This window comes from Adiantum capillus-veneris, chromosome 18 (genome assembly GCF_014529385.1).
Source record: "Adiantum capillus-veneris isolate H3 chromosome 18, ASM1452938v2, whole genome shotgun sequence".
In the NCBI taxonomy this organism is placed as follows: Eukaryota; Viridiplantae; Streptophyta; class Polypodiopsida; order Polypodiales; family Pteridaceae; genus Adiantum; species Adiantum capillus-veneris.
In genome coordinates, this window is record NC_140948.1 from 46,104,064 (window position 1) to 46,124,824 (window position 20,761).

The 20,761-nt window shown below is 45.2% G+C and overlaps 1 protein-coding gene across 3 annotated transcripts in view; it reads right to left on the reverse strand.

The window, feature by feature from the left end:
- Window positions 1-20,761, reverse strand: part of LOC147435597 (uncharacterized) — a 74,262-nt gene that overhangs the window by 20,022 nt on the left and 33,479 nt on the right. For 2 of the 3 annotated variants that reach the window (XM_086488613.1, XM_086488610.1), the window contains 3 exons: window positions 12,826-12,925; window positions 12,674-12,751; window positions 12,446-12,560 (listed from right to left, as the gene is read on the reverse strand). In XM_086488613.1, coding sequence (XP_086344739.1) covers window positions 12,446-12,560; window positions 12,674-12,751; window positions 12,826-12,925 — 293 coding nt within the window. The remainder of the gene's footprint in view (window positions 1-12,445; window positions 12,561-12,673; window positions 12,752-12,825; window positions 12,926-20,761) is intronic. The other variant, XM_086488612.1, reaches the window with a different exon arrangement.

Genomic DNA, 20,761 nt, shown 5'->3' on the forward strand with positions numbered 1-20,761 from the left:
AGATTAATGCACTGACAACTATCTATCATGAAGAACTAGAATCTCTCAGTGAGATGTATTCTCAAGATCCAGACTGAGGAAATCCTTAAACCTGAACAGATAATACACCACTCTGAGAGACAACTAAAGTCCGGGAACCTTCATTGAAAGTATTTAGTCAAGTTCAAAAATTACACCCCTATAGATGCAAAGTGGATGACTGTGTCCAATCTCAAGGACTACCCAGACATCTTACACAGTTATGGTGACGCTCTACAGTTGTGGTCAACTGTTTAGAACCAAGAGGGATGTAACAATGTCAGACTTTGTAAATAATTAATTATTTACGAGAAAATAATTATCTAATTAGTTGTGTGCACATCAGAATAGAACTAGCAGTCCTACGGCCTCAGGTTTGTCCAAATTTGGGCCACAGCACCTCAGGGAGATCCTAGCAAAGCCTTGAAGCCCTAGTGATTGGGAAATCGGGTCTTCAATAAAGAGGTAAATTATAACAAACTGCTGACGTGTCGAAACCTAATTCTGCTCAAACCCTAACCCTAAAATCAGAAACCCTAATTCTGTTAAAAACCTAACCCTAAAGTTGAAACCCTAACCCTAAAGTCAGAAACCCTAATTTTGTCCAAAACCCTAATTTTGCTGAATCCCTAACCCTAAAATCAAAAACCCTAATTCTAACCAAAACCCTAACCCTAAAATCAGAAACCCTAACCCTAACCTTGATTGCTGACGTGGCGGGCTGACACGTGGCCTGCTGTACGGACACCAGCACGATTTACGAAAAGCTGGCAGCTTTTGGCATTGCTTTTTGGACCAGGAGCTTTTGATTTTTGAAGGCTTTTCACTGTAATTGCTTTTTAGGCCAAGGGCCTTTGAATATGAGGTTAGGGCTCATTCTTTGGCATGCTTCTTGGAGAAGGTGCAAAGTCTAGAGTACCGGCTTGCACTGTTGTTAGGTGCAACGGAATGATTGTTTGCGCTTTGCTCAAGATGAGTGCTCCGAACCGTGCTCAAGGTTCCTTTTGTTCTTATGGAAGGTAGAACCTTCCGTTCTTAATGAGAGAATGCTATGATCACAAACAAAGTGAATGGACGATGTGCGTGCAAGTGTATGAGACTGAGAGATAGAGAGAGAAGAGAGATACGACACCAGAGACGTTGTAAAACCCTCCTCCGAAGGCCCCACTCTCGTCGGCGAGAGTGGTCTACTTATGATTGCACAATCTGGTACAATGGTGATGCATGAGACTGATGCAAGTCTAGGCTATGTCGACGAAGACGACGGTGATGACAAAGTCGACCTTAAGGGCTGAAATCTGCAATCTTTTGTCTGCTGTCCAAAAACGCTATGGGCTGAAATCTGCTAATCTTCTATCTGCTGAATTCTGACTCTATGTCGACGACGATGTTGATGGCGACCATGCGACGACAACGCGCTGAAAATGCAGATGCTGAAATCTGCATTTTCCGGGCTGAAACTGTAAACCTTGCGGAAATTGACCGTGCGGCGAGGAACTGCTGCGGGAAGGTGAGATCTGCGACGTTCGGGACTTGATTGCGAAGTCTAACTGCTGAAAACTGAAAACGGTGGTCCTAGGGCTGATTCTGTCGCGATAGATCTGCAAAACGCTGAGGTTGCTGGCAGATGCAAAAACGCTAGGGCTGAAAATGGGGTTTCTGTCGCCGGGATTCTGCAAATGCAAAAACGCTAGGCTGATCTGTTGTGTTCTTGTTCGCCAGGGATCTGCAAGAGCAAAACGCTGGCTAATCTGCGGTGGCCTGCTGATCCAAAAACGCTAGGCTGGTGCTTGGGAGCAAAAACGCTAGGTCACTTGGGGGGTTCTGCTAGGGTTCTGTTGAGAAGGTGCCTGTTGAGCATGTGCTCTTGCTGCCTCTTCTGCCATTTAGTGCTAACTTGCGTTTGCTTATATACAAACTTAGCAAAATTGCCCTACCTAATTTTGTTGGAAAGTCACTTAAAAATAATAAGTGAAAAATGTCAAAAATAGGGAAAATAGGCTAAATGCACTAGAAAATTCCCCTGACTGAATCTGGTGGATTCTGAAGGAAATACTGATGATCATGCTGTGTGCAACCAGAGGATATGCATCTACACTAAGTGATTGGGCATGCACGGTCTACGAATAGACTCACAAAAGTGCCAAATCACTTCTAAATCTGGACTGACTGGACTGACTGAACCCTGGTCATGTTGTAGCTTGTCCACGGACACATATGGTTGGATGTGTCACGTGACATCCCCTCCTTTTCAAAGTGAAATACTGATACCGAACTGTATAGCGTCGAGGGAGATCGCCAATAGCATCCAGAATCTTGGAAGGGACTCTTCGCCGGCCCACTCTGATGTGAGTCGTGCGGTACTTGAACTTCATAAAGGTCTGCAACGCTTGTTTCTTTGGGCCGCGCCGAAAGCGACACAAAGTCTTATGTGGCTCCTTCAATGCTTCAACTTCGTCGAGTGTCATGCTTCTTCCTTCTTCAAAAATCTCCATGGCTGAAAATTCCTGAAACCATTTCCAACACAAAATCATGAACATACCTATTCCATATAAAATGAGTGGAAAAAATCTCGTCTTCCTCAAAGGCTGTGCATGCAATGTAGATGAACATAGAGACGGAGTGCTAAACCGTTCACCACATACACGCAAACAATGAGATCGAATCTTTGTCTTTTAATCTAGAGCAATCAACTCTGGCAATTCACAACAAAAATGCCCATGCTTGGTGCTCATACTTTCATGTGCTCTTTCTACAATTGTGTCATGCCAAGGAAGAGACATGGAATGTGACTTCCTTACATCCATACTTTTCAGCTTTTCATGAAAAATCCGCATACATTCGTGCTCATCCATGAGAGAAACGTGCTCAACATACAATATGTCATGCCTAGGAAAAGGGATCACATAACAATGCTGACTAAAATACAGGAAACGATCACGAATGAAACACTCGAACCATGCGTGCTCAATCATGCGAACACATAATGATTCCTGTGAGGGTTCTTTGGACCTAGGCTCGAGAGCCAAGATCGGTTCTTCTTGAATGATCGAATCGTCCTGTGGGGGTTCTTTGGACCTCGACTCGAAAGCCAAGATCGGTTCTTCATGATTGATCGAACTACAACGAGGTTAGCTTCGCTAGAAAAAGCATCCACTAAGACATCATCCTTGTGAACAATCACATCATCTTCATGCAACTCATCATGCTTGTGAGAAATCACATCTTGATCATGCAAATCACCATGCTTGTCAGTGTCATCCAAATCATCATGCTTATCATTGTCATTCAAATCATTATGCAAATCATTGGCATCCAAATCATCATGCTTATCATTGTCCTTCAAATCATCATCGTGCTTCCCATAATCATGCAAATCCTGTGTATCATGCTTGGGAGAAGAAGATACTGAGAGAGTCTCCTTTCCCCAAATCTCTTGCATCTGTGCCTGAACTTCAGAATAGAGTCGCAAGAACTCTTTGTTTTGTCGGTCGCTTTGTTCTTGTATTGCTTTGGCTTCCAAGTCGTACTTACGCTCTATGGCGGCCATTCCTTCTTTGTATTCACGATCTATGGCTGCCCTTTGTTCTTCGTAGGCCTTTCTTTCTACTTCTCTTTCTGCTTTTCTTTCTTCGCGTTCTAACTATCTTTCCTTAAACAACTGCTTCAACTCCTCCATAGGAGTTAATACAATCCTTGTCGTAGATGGGGAAGGGTCGGAAAAACCTCCTGGTGGGGAAAATTCTTCTTCGCCTCTCTCATGCTCATCACCTCCAAGCGAAGTATCCATTCCGCTTCGAGTCATGACCATTCTGCAATCGTGGGTTCTTGTGGGTCTTGAGGTTCTTGAGGTTCTTGAGGTTTTCTTTCGCTTGCAAACCGCGTTTGAGAAGGATCTTCTCTTCACCCGAGTTCTCCTCTTTTCCGCGGGCGCACCCCTTGGCGGCCTTGCGCTCACACCAAGGTTGCTTTTTCCCACCTCACGTCGATTGGCCGGCCGCTAAGTACACGGTCCGCTCTCAATGAGTGAAAAGAGACACAAGGGGAGGCTGGACAAGCCCTTCTTTCTTGGGATTCCTGTCACTCTTCAAAAAACACGATTAGCAATCGACACGCCCAAGCGAACTTGGGTTCGTGCGACCGCAACAAGCAAAAAAAATTCTTGTGATTCTTGTGGTTCTTTCCTTGAGTGATACAGAACACTGCCAAAGCTCTAATACCAATGTTAGGTGCAGCGGAATGATTGTTTGCGCTTTGCTCAAGATGAGTGCTCCAAACCGTGCTCAAGGTTCCTTTTGTTCTTATGGAAGGTAGAACCTTCCGTTCTTAATGAGAGAATGCTATGATCACAAACAAAGTGAATGGACACTATGCGTGCAAGTGTATGAGACTGAGAGATAGAGAGAGAAGAGAGATACGACACCAGAGACGTTGTAAAACCCTCCTCCGAAGGCCCCACTCTCGTCGGCGAGAGTGGTCTACTTATGATTGCACAATCTGGTACAATGGTGATGCATGAGACTGATGCAAGTCTAGGCTATGTCGACGAAGACGACAGTGATGACAAAGTCGACCTTAAGGGCTGAAATCTGCAATCTTTTGTCTGCTGTCCAAAAACGCTATGGGCTGAAATCTGCTAATCTTCTATCTGCTGAATTCTGACTCTATGTCGACGACGATGTGTTCTTGCCGCCAAGGATCTGCAAGAGCAAAACGCAGGCTAATCTGCAGTGGCCTGATCCAAAAACGCTAGGTTGTTGCTTGGGAGCAAAAACGCTAGGTCACTTGGGGGGTTGTCGAAACCCTAATTCTGTTCAAGCCCTAACCCTAAAATCAAAAACCCTAATTCTATCCGAAACCCTAATTTTGCCCAAAACCCTAACCCTAAAATCTAAAACCCTAACCCTAATCCTAACACTGATTTGCTGACGTGACAAGCTGACACGTGGCCTGCTGTACAGACACCAACACGATTTACGAAAAGCTGGCAGCTTTTGGCATTGCTTTTTGGACCAGGAGCTTTTGAGTTTTGAAGGCTTTTCACTCTAATTGCTTTTTAGGCCAAGGGCCTTTATATATGAGGTTAGGGCTCATTCTCTGGCATGCTTCTTGGAGAAGGTGCAGAGTCTGGAGTACCGGCTTGTACTGTGTTGATGCAATATAAAGAAATACCGAAAAGGGCGCCAAGGTTTGGGGCCAATACTCTTTGGAATGGAATTCCGCCACTTCGTGTCGCGTGTCGTTTCTCTCTACTTCAATTCAATTGTTATTTGAAGTGCTTAAAGTTGTTCAGTCTGTTCTTTTCTATTGGCATGTGGTGCCCATCTTGTGACATAAATAGTAGCCTCAGATTTCAAGCTCAGAAACATACGCGCGTCAATGCAAGCACACGAACGAGATGGGGTCCTTAGAACAATAGCCCTAAGGCCTGAATTATTTTTACGGCCTTAGGATAAGTCAGTTAAAAAAAAAAATTATGCTGGACCAAATGGCCGGACAAGTGCGAACAGGTAATGCCAGAGCGGCGCCGGTATGGCATTTCGCTGGAGAATAGCTAACATTTTCATTGGTTGCATCTGTGTGTGCAGTTGTGGTTAAATTTGCACATTTCATTAATAGTTTGTCAACTTTTAAATGTGAAAGTTGAAAGGTTTTTAAGTTATTAAGTAAGTGTGCCACTTGGCACACTTACCAATGCAAACTAACTATTTCACTCTCACTCTTACCCTCTCTCTCTCTTCCTAGTGCCCCCTCTTCCTACTGGCTTGATAAGAGCACCCCCTCCCCCACTTCTCAGTGTTGGCAGTGCTCCTACCCCCCCTATTGTGAGTATGCTCTACGCATTGGAGCCCTCCACGGAAGCTTGAGAGCAGCCCCTTGCGACAAGTGGTGGCCTCGTGCTCCCATTGTCTAGAACAAGGGTTCTCATAGCCATAGCCAGCTTTTGGTGAAGTTTCATCGCGAGAAGTTGCAGCAGGCACTCTCTTCGTAGAGTGTGGTGGCTGTAAATTCTCTGTTTTCAGCCCTTAATCATCTCTTTTAGTGTGAATTTCAGCGAAGTACTCATAGAATCTGGTTCTTCTCTACCTACACCACGCGTACACAAAGTTTGGTGCAATTCCATCGCAAAAAGGTCTCTATTTCGGCATTGGAACGTGCTCAGGTAACATTTTCAGGTTATGTGCAGAAAATTACAGCAAGCGTGTGTGCGTGCATTTTGCGTGTTTCTCCCTTGTTTTTATTGCAGGAATGATTATGCATAAGGGGACACAGTTAGCGGAAGGTAGACTCTCATTTTCGAGAGCTTCTGTAGAGTTTTGTGGAAGATAGACTCTCGTTTCCAAGAACTTCCCAAAATCTCACAGCAGAGGGAAATCCTCTCAGTAGTCAGAGAGTAGTTTCCTCACTCTCTCAATCAGAAGCAGAAAAGAAAGAATAGAGGACGGGATTTTGCCCCGTTCTTGTGCTTGTAAAGATTCTCCCTTAGTAATAAGGATAATCTCTTTATGGGGGGGGGGGGAGACCAGCCCATCTTCTGGTCCCCAATGAAGTGCCAACCTTTCTCTCTCTCTCCAATTCTCTTGAGTATTTGAAGTATAATTAAAAGTCAGTTCACGCTTCCGTATTTTTGTGACACTCTCTATCCCGTATTTTTGTGACTCTCTCTCTCTCTCTCTCTCTCTCTCTCTCTCTCTCTCTCTCTCTCTCTCTCTCTCTCTCTCTCTCTCTCTCTCTCATACACACACACACACACACAGTGGCTACATGAAATTGTAATGGATCTTTGCGCCTTGATGTAGGGGCCTTTGAGGATAGTTTCAGAGGGAGAGGCATCATTTTCTACTCTGTGATGCATCAAGCCCCGGGGCAGTTCATGCCCCATGTGAGCACTTGCAGACAGGAGACTCGGTCAGAGCGTAGAGGACGAGGTTCAGGAAGAGTGGCAGTCTTATTCAGGGAGGAGCTACAATCTCTGATACATATAGCTCGGAGGATGAGCATGCTAGGTACATGTGGGTGAGACTGAAGGCAGAGACAGGCAGATATCTCTACATTGCTATTTGCTATTTCCCTCCTAGTACGTCAGTATATGCATCACCTAGAGGACAGTTCCCCTTCTCTATTTTACAGAGATGGCAACATTATTATCTTGGGGGATTTCAATGCTAGGACTGCCCATCACCATACAGTATTCTATGATACCTCAGAGGAGTTGATGCGGGAGCTTGATATTACAGAAACGGGCATGTCTAGATTATCACAAGATGAAGAGCACACTGAGTATGGCAGATACTTGATTAATATGGGGACTCCACATGGATTGGCCATTGTGAATGGCCTACAGAGATTCTCTGCACAGCTGGTGGTTTTACATGCTTTCCACATTGGCATGGCGCTAGTACAGTGGATTATGTTATGGCTCCGCCGGGACTCATTCCTTCCTTTCACGATTTCGTGGTGGGAACTAGGCCGGTTGGGGTAGCAGTCGATCATGCTATCTTGTCTTTCACTCTATGGTTTCAGCTCAACACAGCTCCATTGGGAGAGGCCTCCACACATACTCGGTATACCTTCACAAGGGAGACGGATCACGTGTACACTAATGAGATATACATGTAGCTATGCACTCAGGAGCCACGACGACCACTAGATGAGCTCACCCAGTTTCTGACAGAGACGCTACATGATGCAACATCAGAGGCATATCCCCACAGCCAACCTAACGCAGACGATGTGGGAGCATGCCTCAGAACAGTTAGTATGATGAGGAGTGTAGAGAGGCGAGGATCATATTACAGAGAGAGGTGCTCATCGGTACTACTACACATAGACAGTCACGGATTATCTTCCGCCGCCTAGTGCGACGAAAGAAGAGGGCTTACCTATCTCAATTAGAGAATGATCTGTACCAGTTGTTTATGAGTCAGGACTGTAGTGAGGCATGGAGGCTTTTCAATGAGCACTCTTCACCGCCAGCCATCACTTCCACAGAGACATGGGGGGAATATGCTACATCTCTCTATACAGCATCGGGGAAGCCACCTTTGCTTGACCCTCTAGAGGCATGCCCAGAAACATGTACTTTTTTTTACTGCTGAGAGGGTAAGGAAAGCCATTCACAAGATGAAGATAGGAAGAGCACAGGATCATGATGGTCTGGTAGCAAAGCACTTTATCCATGCCAGAGATATGCTTACAGAGCCTCTTGCTATGATGTTTAATAGAGCCTGAGACTTGGAGTCTGTCCACTATTGTGTCTATCTTCAAGTTCGCAGATCCTATGCTTCCTGAGAATTACCGAACCATCATGGTTGATCACACTCTGGCTAGGCTATATGCATCAATTCTTGAGCATGAGTTGAGTGGATGGGCAGAGAGAGAGGGCATACGAGCAGCAGGACAGGCAAGGTTCAAGAGAGGTTTCTCCACTCGACCAGATTTTGACACTCATAGCCATTACTGAGGAGGGTAGACACCATGGCAAGAGGATATATTGTAGCTTTGTGGATTTCCACAAAGCCTTTGATACAGTGCCACGAGCCAGACTCATACGCAGATCGCAAGACATGGGGATGCCCACAGAACTAATCTGGGGGATCTTACCTTTATACAAGACAGTGGTAGGACAGGTACGCACTACTCAAGGCATGTCCGACATGGTTCACTCCACCATTGGGGTGAAGTAAGGTTGTCCCCTATCTCCGACTCTCTTTGGGATATATATAGATGAGTTTTCATATTATGTACATACAGAGGGTGATAGAGGTGCTCAGCTTGCAGGGACATGGATTCCGTTACTATTATATGTTGATGATATTATGCTGATCTCCGATTCTCCAGAGGGGATGCAGCGTCATTTGGATGCATTGCATGTATTTGCACGAGACAGTGGATTGTCTGTGAACCTTGGTAAGACCAAGGTAATGGTATTTTAACACCACGGCGTAGTGGGTAAGGAGGTCCGTCCCCACTTATACATATGGTCGAGAGACTGTGGAGTATGCAGATACATACACTTATCTTGGGGCAGTTTTCAGTGCTCTAGTATTTTCTTTGAGGCGTGCAACAGATACGCGATTGACCAGAGCCTATGTAGCATTGGGGAGACTTGAGAGGATATGTTCGCAGGTTCAGTTCCAGGAACCTCGGACAAAACTTAGGCTCTTTTGACACTTTGGTCACTTCGGCCATGATGTACGGAGTGGAGATATGGGGCCCCTCAGTTGATCATCATAGCAGAGCTGGCAGTACTGATGGATGGAGATGTATGGAGAAGCCCTTGGTGTCTATGATTTCTCGGATGATTAGGGCCAAGGCCTCAGTACCACATGACATTGTTAGGGCGGAGCTCGCTGCTCCTCCATTGGTAGTGGAGGCACTCACTCGATCAGTTTCATTTATGCATAGCACTTGGGCTCTCCCTAGAGACAGATATGCTCGATTAGCAATAGTCTTCGCGACAGCTGGCATTACAGGGAGATAGATCATGTTGGTATGTAGAGATGGCATCTTGGTTTCAGTTACATGGCTTTAGTATGGACCGGCTACCCCCAATTCAGTACTCTCTGGATGCACCCTCCATCTCCCTCACTAGGACAGAGATTACCAGGCTCATCAGACAAGACTTGAATCTTGATTCAGTTCGATACGAAGAGGACATGGATACAACCTACACATGAGCTAGGTACGAAGATGACTTTCTATAGAGAGTAACTTCTCCAACTCACGGAGGATGGTTTTGTGATCAGACCAGGATACATGGATACTCATCTATCCCATGGGATACGATGTGCTATTGGTCAGATACGCACATCCTCACATCACCTAGAGATCGAGACAAGCAGATTTAGAGGAGTACCCGCTAAGTCCAGGATTTATCAAGTGTGCCAAATAGAGCTAGAGACAGAGCTACATTACATATGTCACTGCCCAATATACTATGAGATACGAGGCCGCTTTCACTGTCTATTCACAGCGGGTTTTGGGCCACTTTCTAGAGTCATGAGATACCAGGATCAGAGATGCCTCGGATTATACTTACTAGAGATTCGCAAACACAGAGAGGACCTCTTGAAGAGGGGCACAATGAGAGAGATCCAGCACAACGGAAGATTACAAATTTCTTTCAGTCACAGACAGAGGATTCGAGCAACCCCCACAGCATAACAACACCAGAGGCACCAAACGCATACTGCTTGATCGGGCGATAGATTGGGACGGTCCCGTCACCCACGGATGAGGGGGCCCTCTCGATATCGACACAGATTGCAACAGATGATCCATACTATACTAGCACGACATAGGAGCCGTCCCAGATACTGATGTATATGTATATGATGCCTCGACTCAAAGAGCTCCATTGTATCAGCTCATACTTCGTATTCCCTTTGTATCAACTTTCACCCCACCCCTACCCACTATTTTCTTCTCAGTTTTTTGTACTTTTTGTACCCAGACCAGGTATTAGATTCACCACATGTAACCTTTTGGTCTCATAGGTCATTTTGGCCTTTTGAAGATGTTAGTATTACATTTCATTTCTCTCTCTCAAAACACACCTCTCGCTGCACTCTTGAAAATTGCAACTTAGCAAAGTACACCTGAGTGATATAGTGTCACCAACCAGTGGCAATTCCATTTTTGTTTATTTTCTCTTTCTTTGGGGAATTTCATTTGTTTTACCTTTTGGAAACACCCCTCTGGAAATCTAACTGACCTGCATTGCATAGCCAGTGTGGAACTGTTCAAAGAGAGTCCAGGCCTGAGGGCTAGAGAGCACTAAGGTTGGACAAAGACTATGGCTAGCGAAAGTGGGATCATTGGCCAGCCAAAGCAGAATCCTTTGCTACATAGGCTACATTTCAGTTCTGGGTGTGGCTGCAATGTACAAAGAGGGTCAGATGACCTAAAAGAATGTAATGGCAAAAACTTCTAAATTTTAGGGACTGCTATTTTTGGACGGCAAAATGTCTTCGCGTCATTACGTGCAGTTTGACATGGGGATCATTTTGTTACTCTGTGGCCAAGTCAACAGAGGCTGCAGGTGAGATATTTTTAGACCCGAGGGTCTAAAGCGGGAAAATGCACAAATGAGTGACACTTGACACTCTGAAGCCAGTTTACTACTTAAAGAGAAGGCAAAAACGTGATTTTCAGCTGTGAGCTCGTTTTTGAGTGCTGTCACAGGTGGGAGAGCTTCAATGGAGTGCTAGCTTACCCTCTATGTACAGTGAGGTGCAGGATGTCATGACCTGCACACCTCTCACTGCTCTCTCTCTCCCCTATTCTTTATGGTTATGCCCCTCTAGTGGGCTTTTCATTTGACCAATGTACAGTTATGTGGTTCATGCGCGATTGCCGAGGCAAGAGCCTCTTGCACAGGTACTGGATTAGCTAGCGGCTAATCCCCCGTAGGTGCAGGTGAATTCGGATAGGTTTCACGTGCGAAATCCCGTCCGATTCAAAGGGCAAGTAGCCCTACAAGTGCGGGAGCTCGAGGACTTGCTACAGATGCGACCGGCACGCAAAACGGAGCCCGAAACAGTGAATTACAGCCTGCTGTGTATTTTTGCAGGTTTAGGGTTTTGGCCCTAAACGGACCCTAATACCCCCAGGAGGTTCGGGGACGCGAGGGGACCGCTGTACAGGTGATCTGGCGCATTTTCAGGGCTGAAAACAGAGAATTCAGCATGCTGCAGATTCTCGCCAGGTTTTGCAAAGTGCCCGTATGCGTCGGGAAAGTCATTCAATGCATGGGAATACTGACTGTGAAGGGTCCTAGTACAGTTATGCTGCCGAAATCAGGCCGGAACAATTGAAATTCAGCCAACCTTGTGCGGGGCAGCTTGTAGGGAACCACAGCATTTATTCCCTCTTTTAAAGAATAAAGAAATACCGAAAGGGGCGCCTATTTAGGGGCCAATCTGGTGTCTGACTCGCATACAGATGCATTCTTGCATCTGTATCCCATTCCCCTCTCTTGTGTCATTATAGCACAAGTAGAATAGACGACTAATAATGGGTAAAAGCTAAATCAAGGTTTGAAGTAAAGTCTACCGCCCTTTTTGAAGTTAACAGGCCGGTTACATATAGCCTATTGTAACAAAAGAGTGCCACCTAAGAGTATGTGTAAGTCAAAAGACATTAGGGCATTCACCATGAGAGGTGCATTAAGACTCAAAGACTCGACTCTGGATTTGATGAGTTCTATCTAGATGTATCGAGCAGAGGCTCAACCTAGGGTTGGCTAGGCCCAGGGCAGCAACACTCCTCTCAATTCATTTACTCAAAAAGCAAATCTAAAGTCTGTTGGAGAGAAGAGACAAGCATGAAACAATGGTACAATATTCTTTCAAGTAGCTTGTGGTTTAAAAGTTGACAAGAGAGACTAGAAAACTGAGGGGCACCGAGCCAGTGCAGGGTATACCTTCATTGGGGATGCCATCATCACTCTCCAATGACAACACAGGGGCTGCATATGCAGGTGCCGTGGCACGAAGAGGAGCAGGAACCACAACAGGTTTAGAGTCTACTGGCTTGTCCTGCAAGCATAGCATGCAACGCGAGAAAAATAAGTTTTCTGCATATAAAACATAAGCTACGTTGACCTGAGCTGCAGCTCAAAACAGAAGTTTTTCAAGCAAGAAAACACTACCTTCTTATCCTTGCTCTTTTTAGGTGGATTCTGTTCTTCAGCTTTTCGCCTTTTCTCATTGTCTCTCTTCTGTAGGTCCTCATGAAAAGAAAAAAAAGGATTACCAACTTGAACTGTACTCTGTAAAATCAAAGCATGTACCAAAAACTTACCAACATCCACCTACATCGCAAGGCCACATCACGGACTGTCTTCTCAGAAAGTGTTGCAGCAATCTTAATATACTTGTTAATTGGTAATTCTGAAGCATACCTACCACAAGAGAGCTTGACAATGATGTTAGAAGAAATAGAAAATTACTTTATAGTTGAAGCATGCTGACACTTGGCCTCTTATTCAAATTACTCACAGCCAAAATCACATCAACCTACTTAAGACCTATACACTATGGAGATGTCTGACACAATTCAAAGAGTGAGCCTCTCATGCTTTGAAGTTGTTAAAAGCTCCTCTCAAGAATCCTGGCAACCTATGACTCCATGAGACCATGACCACAATTGCCGTGAATTATGCAAAAGCAGGCATCTGCGATCATATAGAAAGGCAATAAGACCGTAACGCCAGACACGAAGACAACTGTGACAGTATTTGTAACAGGATAGAACTTGCAATTGTGTTAAAGTGGTAGCGGTGTTTGCACAAATCAGCGGCAACAGGTACACACCACTCCAGGATGGTGGACACCAGGCAACTCCATATTCCACTCACAAACATGAAGGGGCAGCTCTTGTCATGGGCAGCCAAGTCACCCTTAGACTCTAAACCAGAAACCAGCCAAGGGGTGAAAAGAACGTGACACAAATACCCTATGCCTCAACACAACGCACTCACCCTGGACTTGGGATCATACAGCATACACACATATAAGAGGAAGAAACGCTAGTGTATCGGTACAGGAATAGAGGGTGCTGGTCACAAGGCAAAGAATAGAAAAGCAAGGATAAAAACATCTTATCTCTAAAAGCTACAGGTGCATGCCGCTCTCCAGAATGGTGGACAGCGCTCCAATTCCAGAATCCATTGACAAACCAATGGGGCAGCTGTCACCAGCGTGTGACTACTATCTATCCTTTTTGTTGATTTCTTTCTTATTATCTATTTACTTTCACTTTTTGGAAACACCCCTCGGGAAATCTAACTGCCCTGCATTACATAGCTAGTGTGGAACTGTCCAGAGGGAGTCCAGGCCTGAGGGCAAAAGAGCACTAAGGTTGGACAAGGACTATGGTTAGCCAAGTGGGGTCATTGACTAGCCAAAGTGGAATCCTTTGCTACAGAGGCTACATTTCAGTTCTAGATGTGGCCGCAGTGTACAAAGAGGGTCGGATGACCTAGAAAGATACAATGGCAGTATCTCCTAAAATTTAGGGAACTGCTATTTTGGGACCTGAAAATGTGTTGGCGTCATTACCTCCGGAATGACAAAGGGAACATTTTCTTACTCTGCCGTGAAGTCAACTAGGCAACCGGTTGGGATATTTTTAGGCGGCAACCCCGAAACGGGAAAATGCTTGTAAATGTGCCAAGTGGCACATTCTGGTGCACTTGCCTCATGCAACAAGAAGTGGCGCTGAATTTGAAGAGGGGAGAGCCTCATTTTCAGATTTTGTCACAGGTTAAGAGCTATGGAGTGCTTGCTTTCCCTCTTATGCACAGTGCGGTGCCAGGAGTGATGCCCTGCACGCTACGCACTGCCCTCTCTCTCCCCTTTGGCAGTATGTTATGCCCCTCTAGTGGGCTCTTCATTTGACCAATGTACAGTTGTGTGGGTTCATGCGCGATTGCCGAGGCAAGAGCCTCTTGCACAGGTACTGGATTAGCTAGCGGCTAATCCCCCCGCAGGTACAAGTGAATTCGGAGAGGTTTCACGCCAGAAATCTCGTCCGATTCAAAGGGCAAGTGGCCCTACAGGTGCGGGAGCTCGAGGACTTGCTACGGATGCGACCGGCACGCGAAACGGAGCCCGAAACAGTGAATTACAGTCTGCTGTGTATTTTTGCAGGTTTAGGGTTTTGGCCCTAAACGGACCCTAATACCCCCAGGAGGTTCGGGGACGCAAGGGGACCGTTGTACAGGTGATCTGGCGCATTTTCAGGGCTGAAAACAGAGAATTCAGCGTGCTGCAGATTCTCGCCAGGTTTTGCAAAGTGCCTGTATGCATCGGGAAAGTCAGTCAATGCGTGGGAATACTTACTGTGAAGGGTTCTAGTACAGTTATGCTGCCAAAATCGGGCTGGAACAGTGGAAATTCAGCCGAGTTTGTGCGGGGCAGCTTGTAGGGAACCACAACGTTTATTCCCTCTTTTGAACAATAAAGAAATACCGAAAGGGGCGCCTAAGTTAGGGGCCAATCTGGTGTCCGTCTACTCATACAGGTGCAATCTAGCAGCCTGTATCCCTCTCCCCTTTGTTGTGTCTTGAAAGTACAGGTAAAATAGACGGCTAATAATGGGTGAAAGCTAAATCAAGGTTTGAAGTAAAATCTACCGCCCTTTTTGGATTGAGCAGGCCGGTTTCATGGTTCCATCGACGGGATTAAATCACTTTTTCCCATAGAAGTGAGCCTTGGTCAGTTTTGGGCTTGAAGACACAGGGGATTATAGACCAGACTCAGGGAATTGCAATTATGGCTAACAGACCAGATGATGTGACTGAAGAGGTCTCCTCTTCATAGGGTCAACAGACACATGAAGTGGGTGAGTCCTCAAGACCACCACAGACAGATGATGATATATTCAGGACCCAGTAAGCTACTGCTGTCGCTATGTTCACACAAGTAATGCAGAATCCGAGGTTTTTAGCCTTTCTGCAACCTCCTGTTCCGTCTCAGCAAGTTGGGTCACTGGATCATATTCAAAAGCCTGTTAAGGCTCGAGCACAGGTGATTCATACCGCACAGTCAATGGAAACACCTGTACACTTGACGGAGAACATGCAGTCTCCACAACCTATGCCTAAGGTGCAAGAACAGGTGGCTGAGATGCCAGTTTTTCAAGCTGTACCAGTTCAGCCCGCCACCTTTCAGCAGCCTATAGCTGGTTCTAATGGGCAGGGAAGCAACCTACAGGCTATGCAACAGGTCTTCCCACCACCTTCAGTACACCCTGGCTATTTTGGAGGTGGATCGGTATTCCAGAGCATGGCTGGTCATGCACCTGGAAATCAGTTTTACACGCCAGAAACAGTGTTCGGGGGTGCTCAAACGATGATGCCTAACCCCATGTACAGTGTCATGGGTATGCAACCAGGGTTTCAGAGCACTCAGGGCCAATTTGGGATGCCACAGGCAAATTTTGGTATGGCTGGAATTACAAATCAGCAGCCAAATATGGCATTTCCAGGTCAAGTTAATAGCGGCCAAGGAACACAGATGAACCCTAATAGTGTTCCCATGTTTCAGTCACTTCCATATGACAATTTAACGTCGTTGGAGAGGCCAACTCCGTACAAAGAAGGTGGCAAAGGTGTGACATTCACGACCTTTACAGGGTTTGATGACAGGAAGAAGGCTCTCTCATTCCTCCAGCAGTTTGACAAGGCCTATGCAGGGGGAAACTTTACAGAGGCTTCAAAGGTCCGCAAGGCAGCCACTTTCTTGACAGGGAATGCGGGACAATGGTGGACAACTTTATTGCTTCAAGGGCAAGCTCCGTCCACATGGATTTACTTCAAGCAGATTTTTGCAACAGCATGGTTATCTGATGACTTTGAAGCAGATGTCATGACAGAATGGCACCAGCTAAATGCTGCCACTTGCAGAAATCTGGATGATTACAATCGGAAGTTTTGGAAAGCTCTACTTCCAGTAACTTCCTATAGGTTTGTGCCATTGACAGAACAGATTGAAAAATACTGTTGTGGCCTACCCAAAGGATTGAGAAAATACTGCACGAAGACAAAAGTCACTACTTTGACGCCGCTCATCGAGGTAGCAAACACTGGCAATGGTTTGCTCAAGGGAGAAGATTGTGAATTTAACACTGGCGTCAACGCAGGATCAAGCCAGAAAAATTCAGCCAAGAAGCACATTCCCAATGAGGCTCCAAAAGGGACTCAGGAGTCAGCCAACGCAGGGAAAGATAAAGCTACGGCTGAATCAGAAAAAGGACCAACGAAGAAATGGAAAAAACTTTTTCCCCGCAAGTCAGAAGAGCAAAAGAAAGTCCTGAGGACAGAGAACAAATGCTTTATATGTGAGCAGCCTGGCCACATTGCTTACAACTGTCCTACAAAGAAAAGGCCAGCTGATTCTGATGACAAGGAAGACAGGAAAGGAAAGAAGCCCATGGCTGGTCTAGTGCCAGATATGGTGGGCGACAAGCCAAATTCAGATGCAAGTGAGCTTTGCAGAGCATGGGGAAAGGTCAGGGATCAAACAGTGCTCATCTTCTTTGATCCAGGTGCCAAAGCCAACTTCATTTCCCCAGAATTGGCTTCAAAGTTGGGAATCAGACCGGAAGAGATGGGGTATACAGCAGAGGCAGGTTTGGCATGTCCTGGCCATACAGAGGCTGTGACACCCATCATTGGAAAGTTGCGTCTACATATCCAGTCCTATGTAGATGCTGAAGAATTTTACATCATGCCACTGGACGGATGTGATGTGTTGCTAGGTATTCCTTGGTTGTTTCGTGTACAGGGAATCATGGATGCCTACAACAAAAAGATCACTGTACAGAGCAGGGGAAAGACTCACATTCTAGATGTAAAGCTTAAAGGGGAGTCTATTCCTACTGTATCAGCTTCTGCTATTACTTCTGTAATGAAAAAGCATCTTTCTGCGTACTTGGTTTTTGCACGTGAAGTGTCAGATTGTGATGAATCAAATTTATATGTGCTAGATAAAGAAAGGTCAATGTTTTTACAACAGTATAGTGACTGTTTTTCCGATTCATTACCGTCTCAATTACCGCCAGAGAGACCCGAGGACCATGCGATAGATTTGGTGCCAGGCAGTAGCCCACCAAATAAGCCTCCGAACAGGGTTAGTGCGGCTCAGCAGAAAGAGATAATGGGCCAAGTACAGGAGTTGTTAGAAAAGGGGCTGATTCAGCCTAGTTCATCTCCATTCTGTTCTCCAGTGTTGTTGGTGCAGAAAAAGGATAGCTCATGGCGTATGTGCATCGACTACCGTGCACTGAACAAGAATACCATCAAGAATAGGTTCCCTATACCTAGAATTGATGATATTATGGACAAATTAGAAGAAGCAGCTATGTTCAGCAGGATAGATCTAAAGAGTGGGTACCATCAGATCCGCATTAGATCAGAGGATGTGCACAAGACTGCTTTTAGAACGACGTTTGGCCTTTACGAATTTTTAGTGATGCCCTTTGGTCTCACAAATGCTCCTGCTACGTTCAATAGGATGATGGACAGAATTTTCCATCCACACCAGCAGTTTGTTGGTACATTCTTTGATGACATGATAGTCTACTCAAAGAATGAAGAGGAGCATAGGCATCACTTGGCCATTGTGTTCAAAGAGCTACGCAGTCATAGGTTGCTCATCAATGCAAAGAAAAGTGAGTTTTTTCTGGAAGAGATTCACTTTCTGGGACACATTGCCTCAAAGGATGGTGTCAGAATGGATCCTGCAAAAGTTGAAGCGATCAAGTCATGGCCAAATTTGAAGACGGTGCATGATGTCCGAAGCTTTTTGGGACTATGCTCCTATTACAGAAGGTTTATCCGAAATTTCACTGAGATTGCTTCACCTTTACATGCTCTTCAAAAGAAGGCAGTCACTTTTAGATGGACACACAAAGAGATTTCAGCTTTTAATCTCTTAAAGGAAAAGATGACTTCAGATCCAGTCATTGTGTTGCCAGATCTTAGGAAGTCATTTGTGGTCCAGTGTGATGCCTGCGGTAGTAGCATTGGTGCAGTGCTAATGCAAGATGGCAGGGTAGTAGCCTATGAGAGCAGAATTTTGCAAGGGCCAGAGATGACCATCCAGGTCTATGAGAAAGAGTTACTGGCTGTGATTCATGCGCTCTTAAGTTGGAAACACTACCTGCTAGGTGCAGACTTTGTTGTCCAAACGGACCATCAGACCTTGCGATACTTCTTGACACAAACAAAGTTATCTGAGAAGCATATGCGATGGGCAAATATCTTGTCCATGTTCCATTTTCAGATTGTGCATGTGGAAGGCAAGAAGAACGTTGTGGCTGATGCCTTGTCAAGGAAGCCACAAATTTCAGCTGTGTCAATTCCTTATCATCATGAACTTGATGATATGAGAGAACAGTATGCAAATGATGAAGATTTTGCAAGGGTCTTCGAGCAACTAATGGATGGACAACGTCATGAACACTATCTTCTTAAAGACGGGTTCATGATGATGCACGGCAGATTGTGTGTCACAAAGCCATTGCGACGCAAAGTTATGGAAGAGAGTCATGTCCCACTGTATGCAAGGCATCGTGGTATTGATGCTACAGTTAAAGCGGTTGAGACATTCTTCTATTTGCCTACATTGAGAAGGGATGTGGATGCCTTTGTGCGAGAATGCCTAATATGCCAAAAGGTCAAGTTTGACAGGCAAAAGGCACCAGGGTTATTGCAACCACTACCTATTCCAGATAAACCATGGGAAAGTATTGCTATGGATTTTATCTTCGATCTTCCGAGAACGCAGACAGGAAATGATGGTATTTGGACCATTATTTGCAGATTCAGCAAACAGGCTCATTTTATTCCTGTCAAGAAGAAGATAAAGCCAGATCACATGGCACGCTTCTTTATGAGCAATATTTTCAAGTATCATGGCATGCCACAGTCAATTGTTAGCGACCGTGATCCACGCATGACAAGTTTGTTCTGGAGAGGTTTGTTTGAGAATATGGGCACAACGCTCAAATTCTCTTCGTCATTTCATCCTCAAACAGATGGGCAGTCAGAAGAGGCAAATTCTACTGTCCTAGATTTGCTGAAGTGTTTTGTGTCAGAGCATAAAGGAAAGTGGGAGCAGTATTTGCCATTGGTGGAGTATGCATACAATAATACAGTGCATTCATCAACTGGCAAGGCACCTTTTGAGATAGTTGAAGGTGGCAAGAAAGTTCTTCCCATACTGCATACAAAGGACAAGATATTTGAAGCAGATAAGTATGTTCAGGACATGGATGAAATGTACAAGAAGGTCAAAGTGGCCTTAGAAAAGACTCAGGCAAAGCAAAAGAAAGCAGCTGATCGTCACCGTCGTGAAGTGGTATATTCACTTGGTGATTGGGTGCTTTTACGCTTTGAAAAGGCAAGGTTAAAGAAGATGAAGGGCAAGGAAAGACTGTTTCCAAAGCTCAGCATGCGTTACTATGGGCCTTTTCAAGTATGCGACATAATCAGTGATGTTGCATATAGGCTGAAATTGCCTGACAATTGGAAGATTCACAATGCGTTTCATGTGAGTCTTCTCAGACCCTATGTGGGTGATGTGCCAAAGGATATGCCAGCTGAAGATCAGCCGGAAGTCGAGGAACTTGACGAGATCTTGGTCCCTGAACAGATTTTGGCACACAAAGAAAGGAAAGTGAAAGGCAAGGTTGCTAGGCGTTACTTGGTAAAGTTCAGAAACTATCCACCAATGGATGCTAAGTGGATGGAAGAAGGTGAACTTGCAGAGTCACCAACTGTGTTATCACTTTACCTTGAAGCCTTCGGTTTGCAACCTACCTTGACCCCTTGAGTTTCAAAGCTACATGGATTGTCAGTGTGACAATGGCTTCTGAAACAAATGATGTACATGGTATTTAAAGTGAGCTCAAATCAAATACCTGTTACATGAATGTTAGAGCTGTACAGATTGTCAGTTTGACAATTGCTCTTATGGAATGTCCAAAACTTTGGTTAGTGCTATAGAAGTGAGTATTTCTTGTCAGTTTGTCAAGGATACAGTGATTGCTTCTATTGAAGAGAGTACATGTGTAACTGCATTCTTAAACTGTCGGTTTGGGTATGCTCGAGAGTGTTACGGGATCCAACGTGTACTATAAGACAGTGGCAAAATGTGCAGCTACCATTTTGTCATTGGAAAGTTCGTGACTCAAAGCAATGGCAGAGTGCGCAGCTACCACTATGTCATTG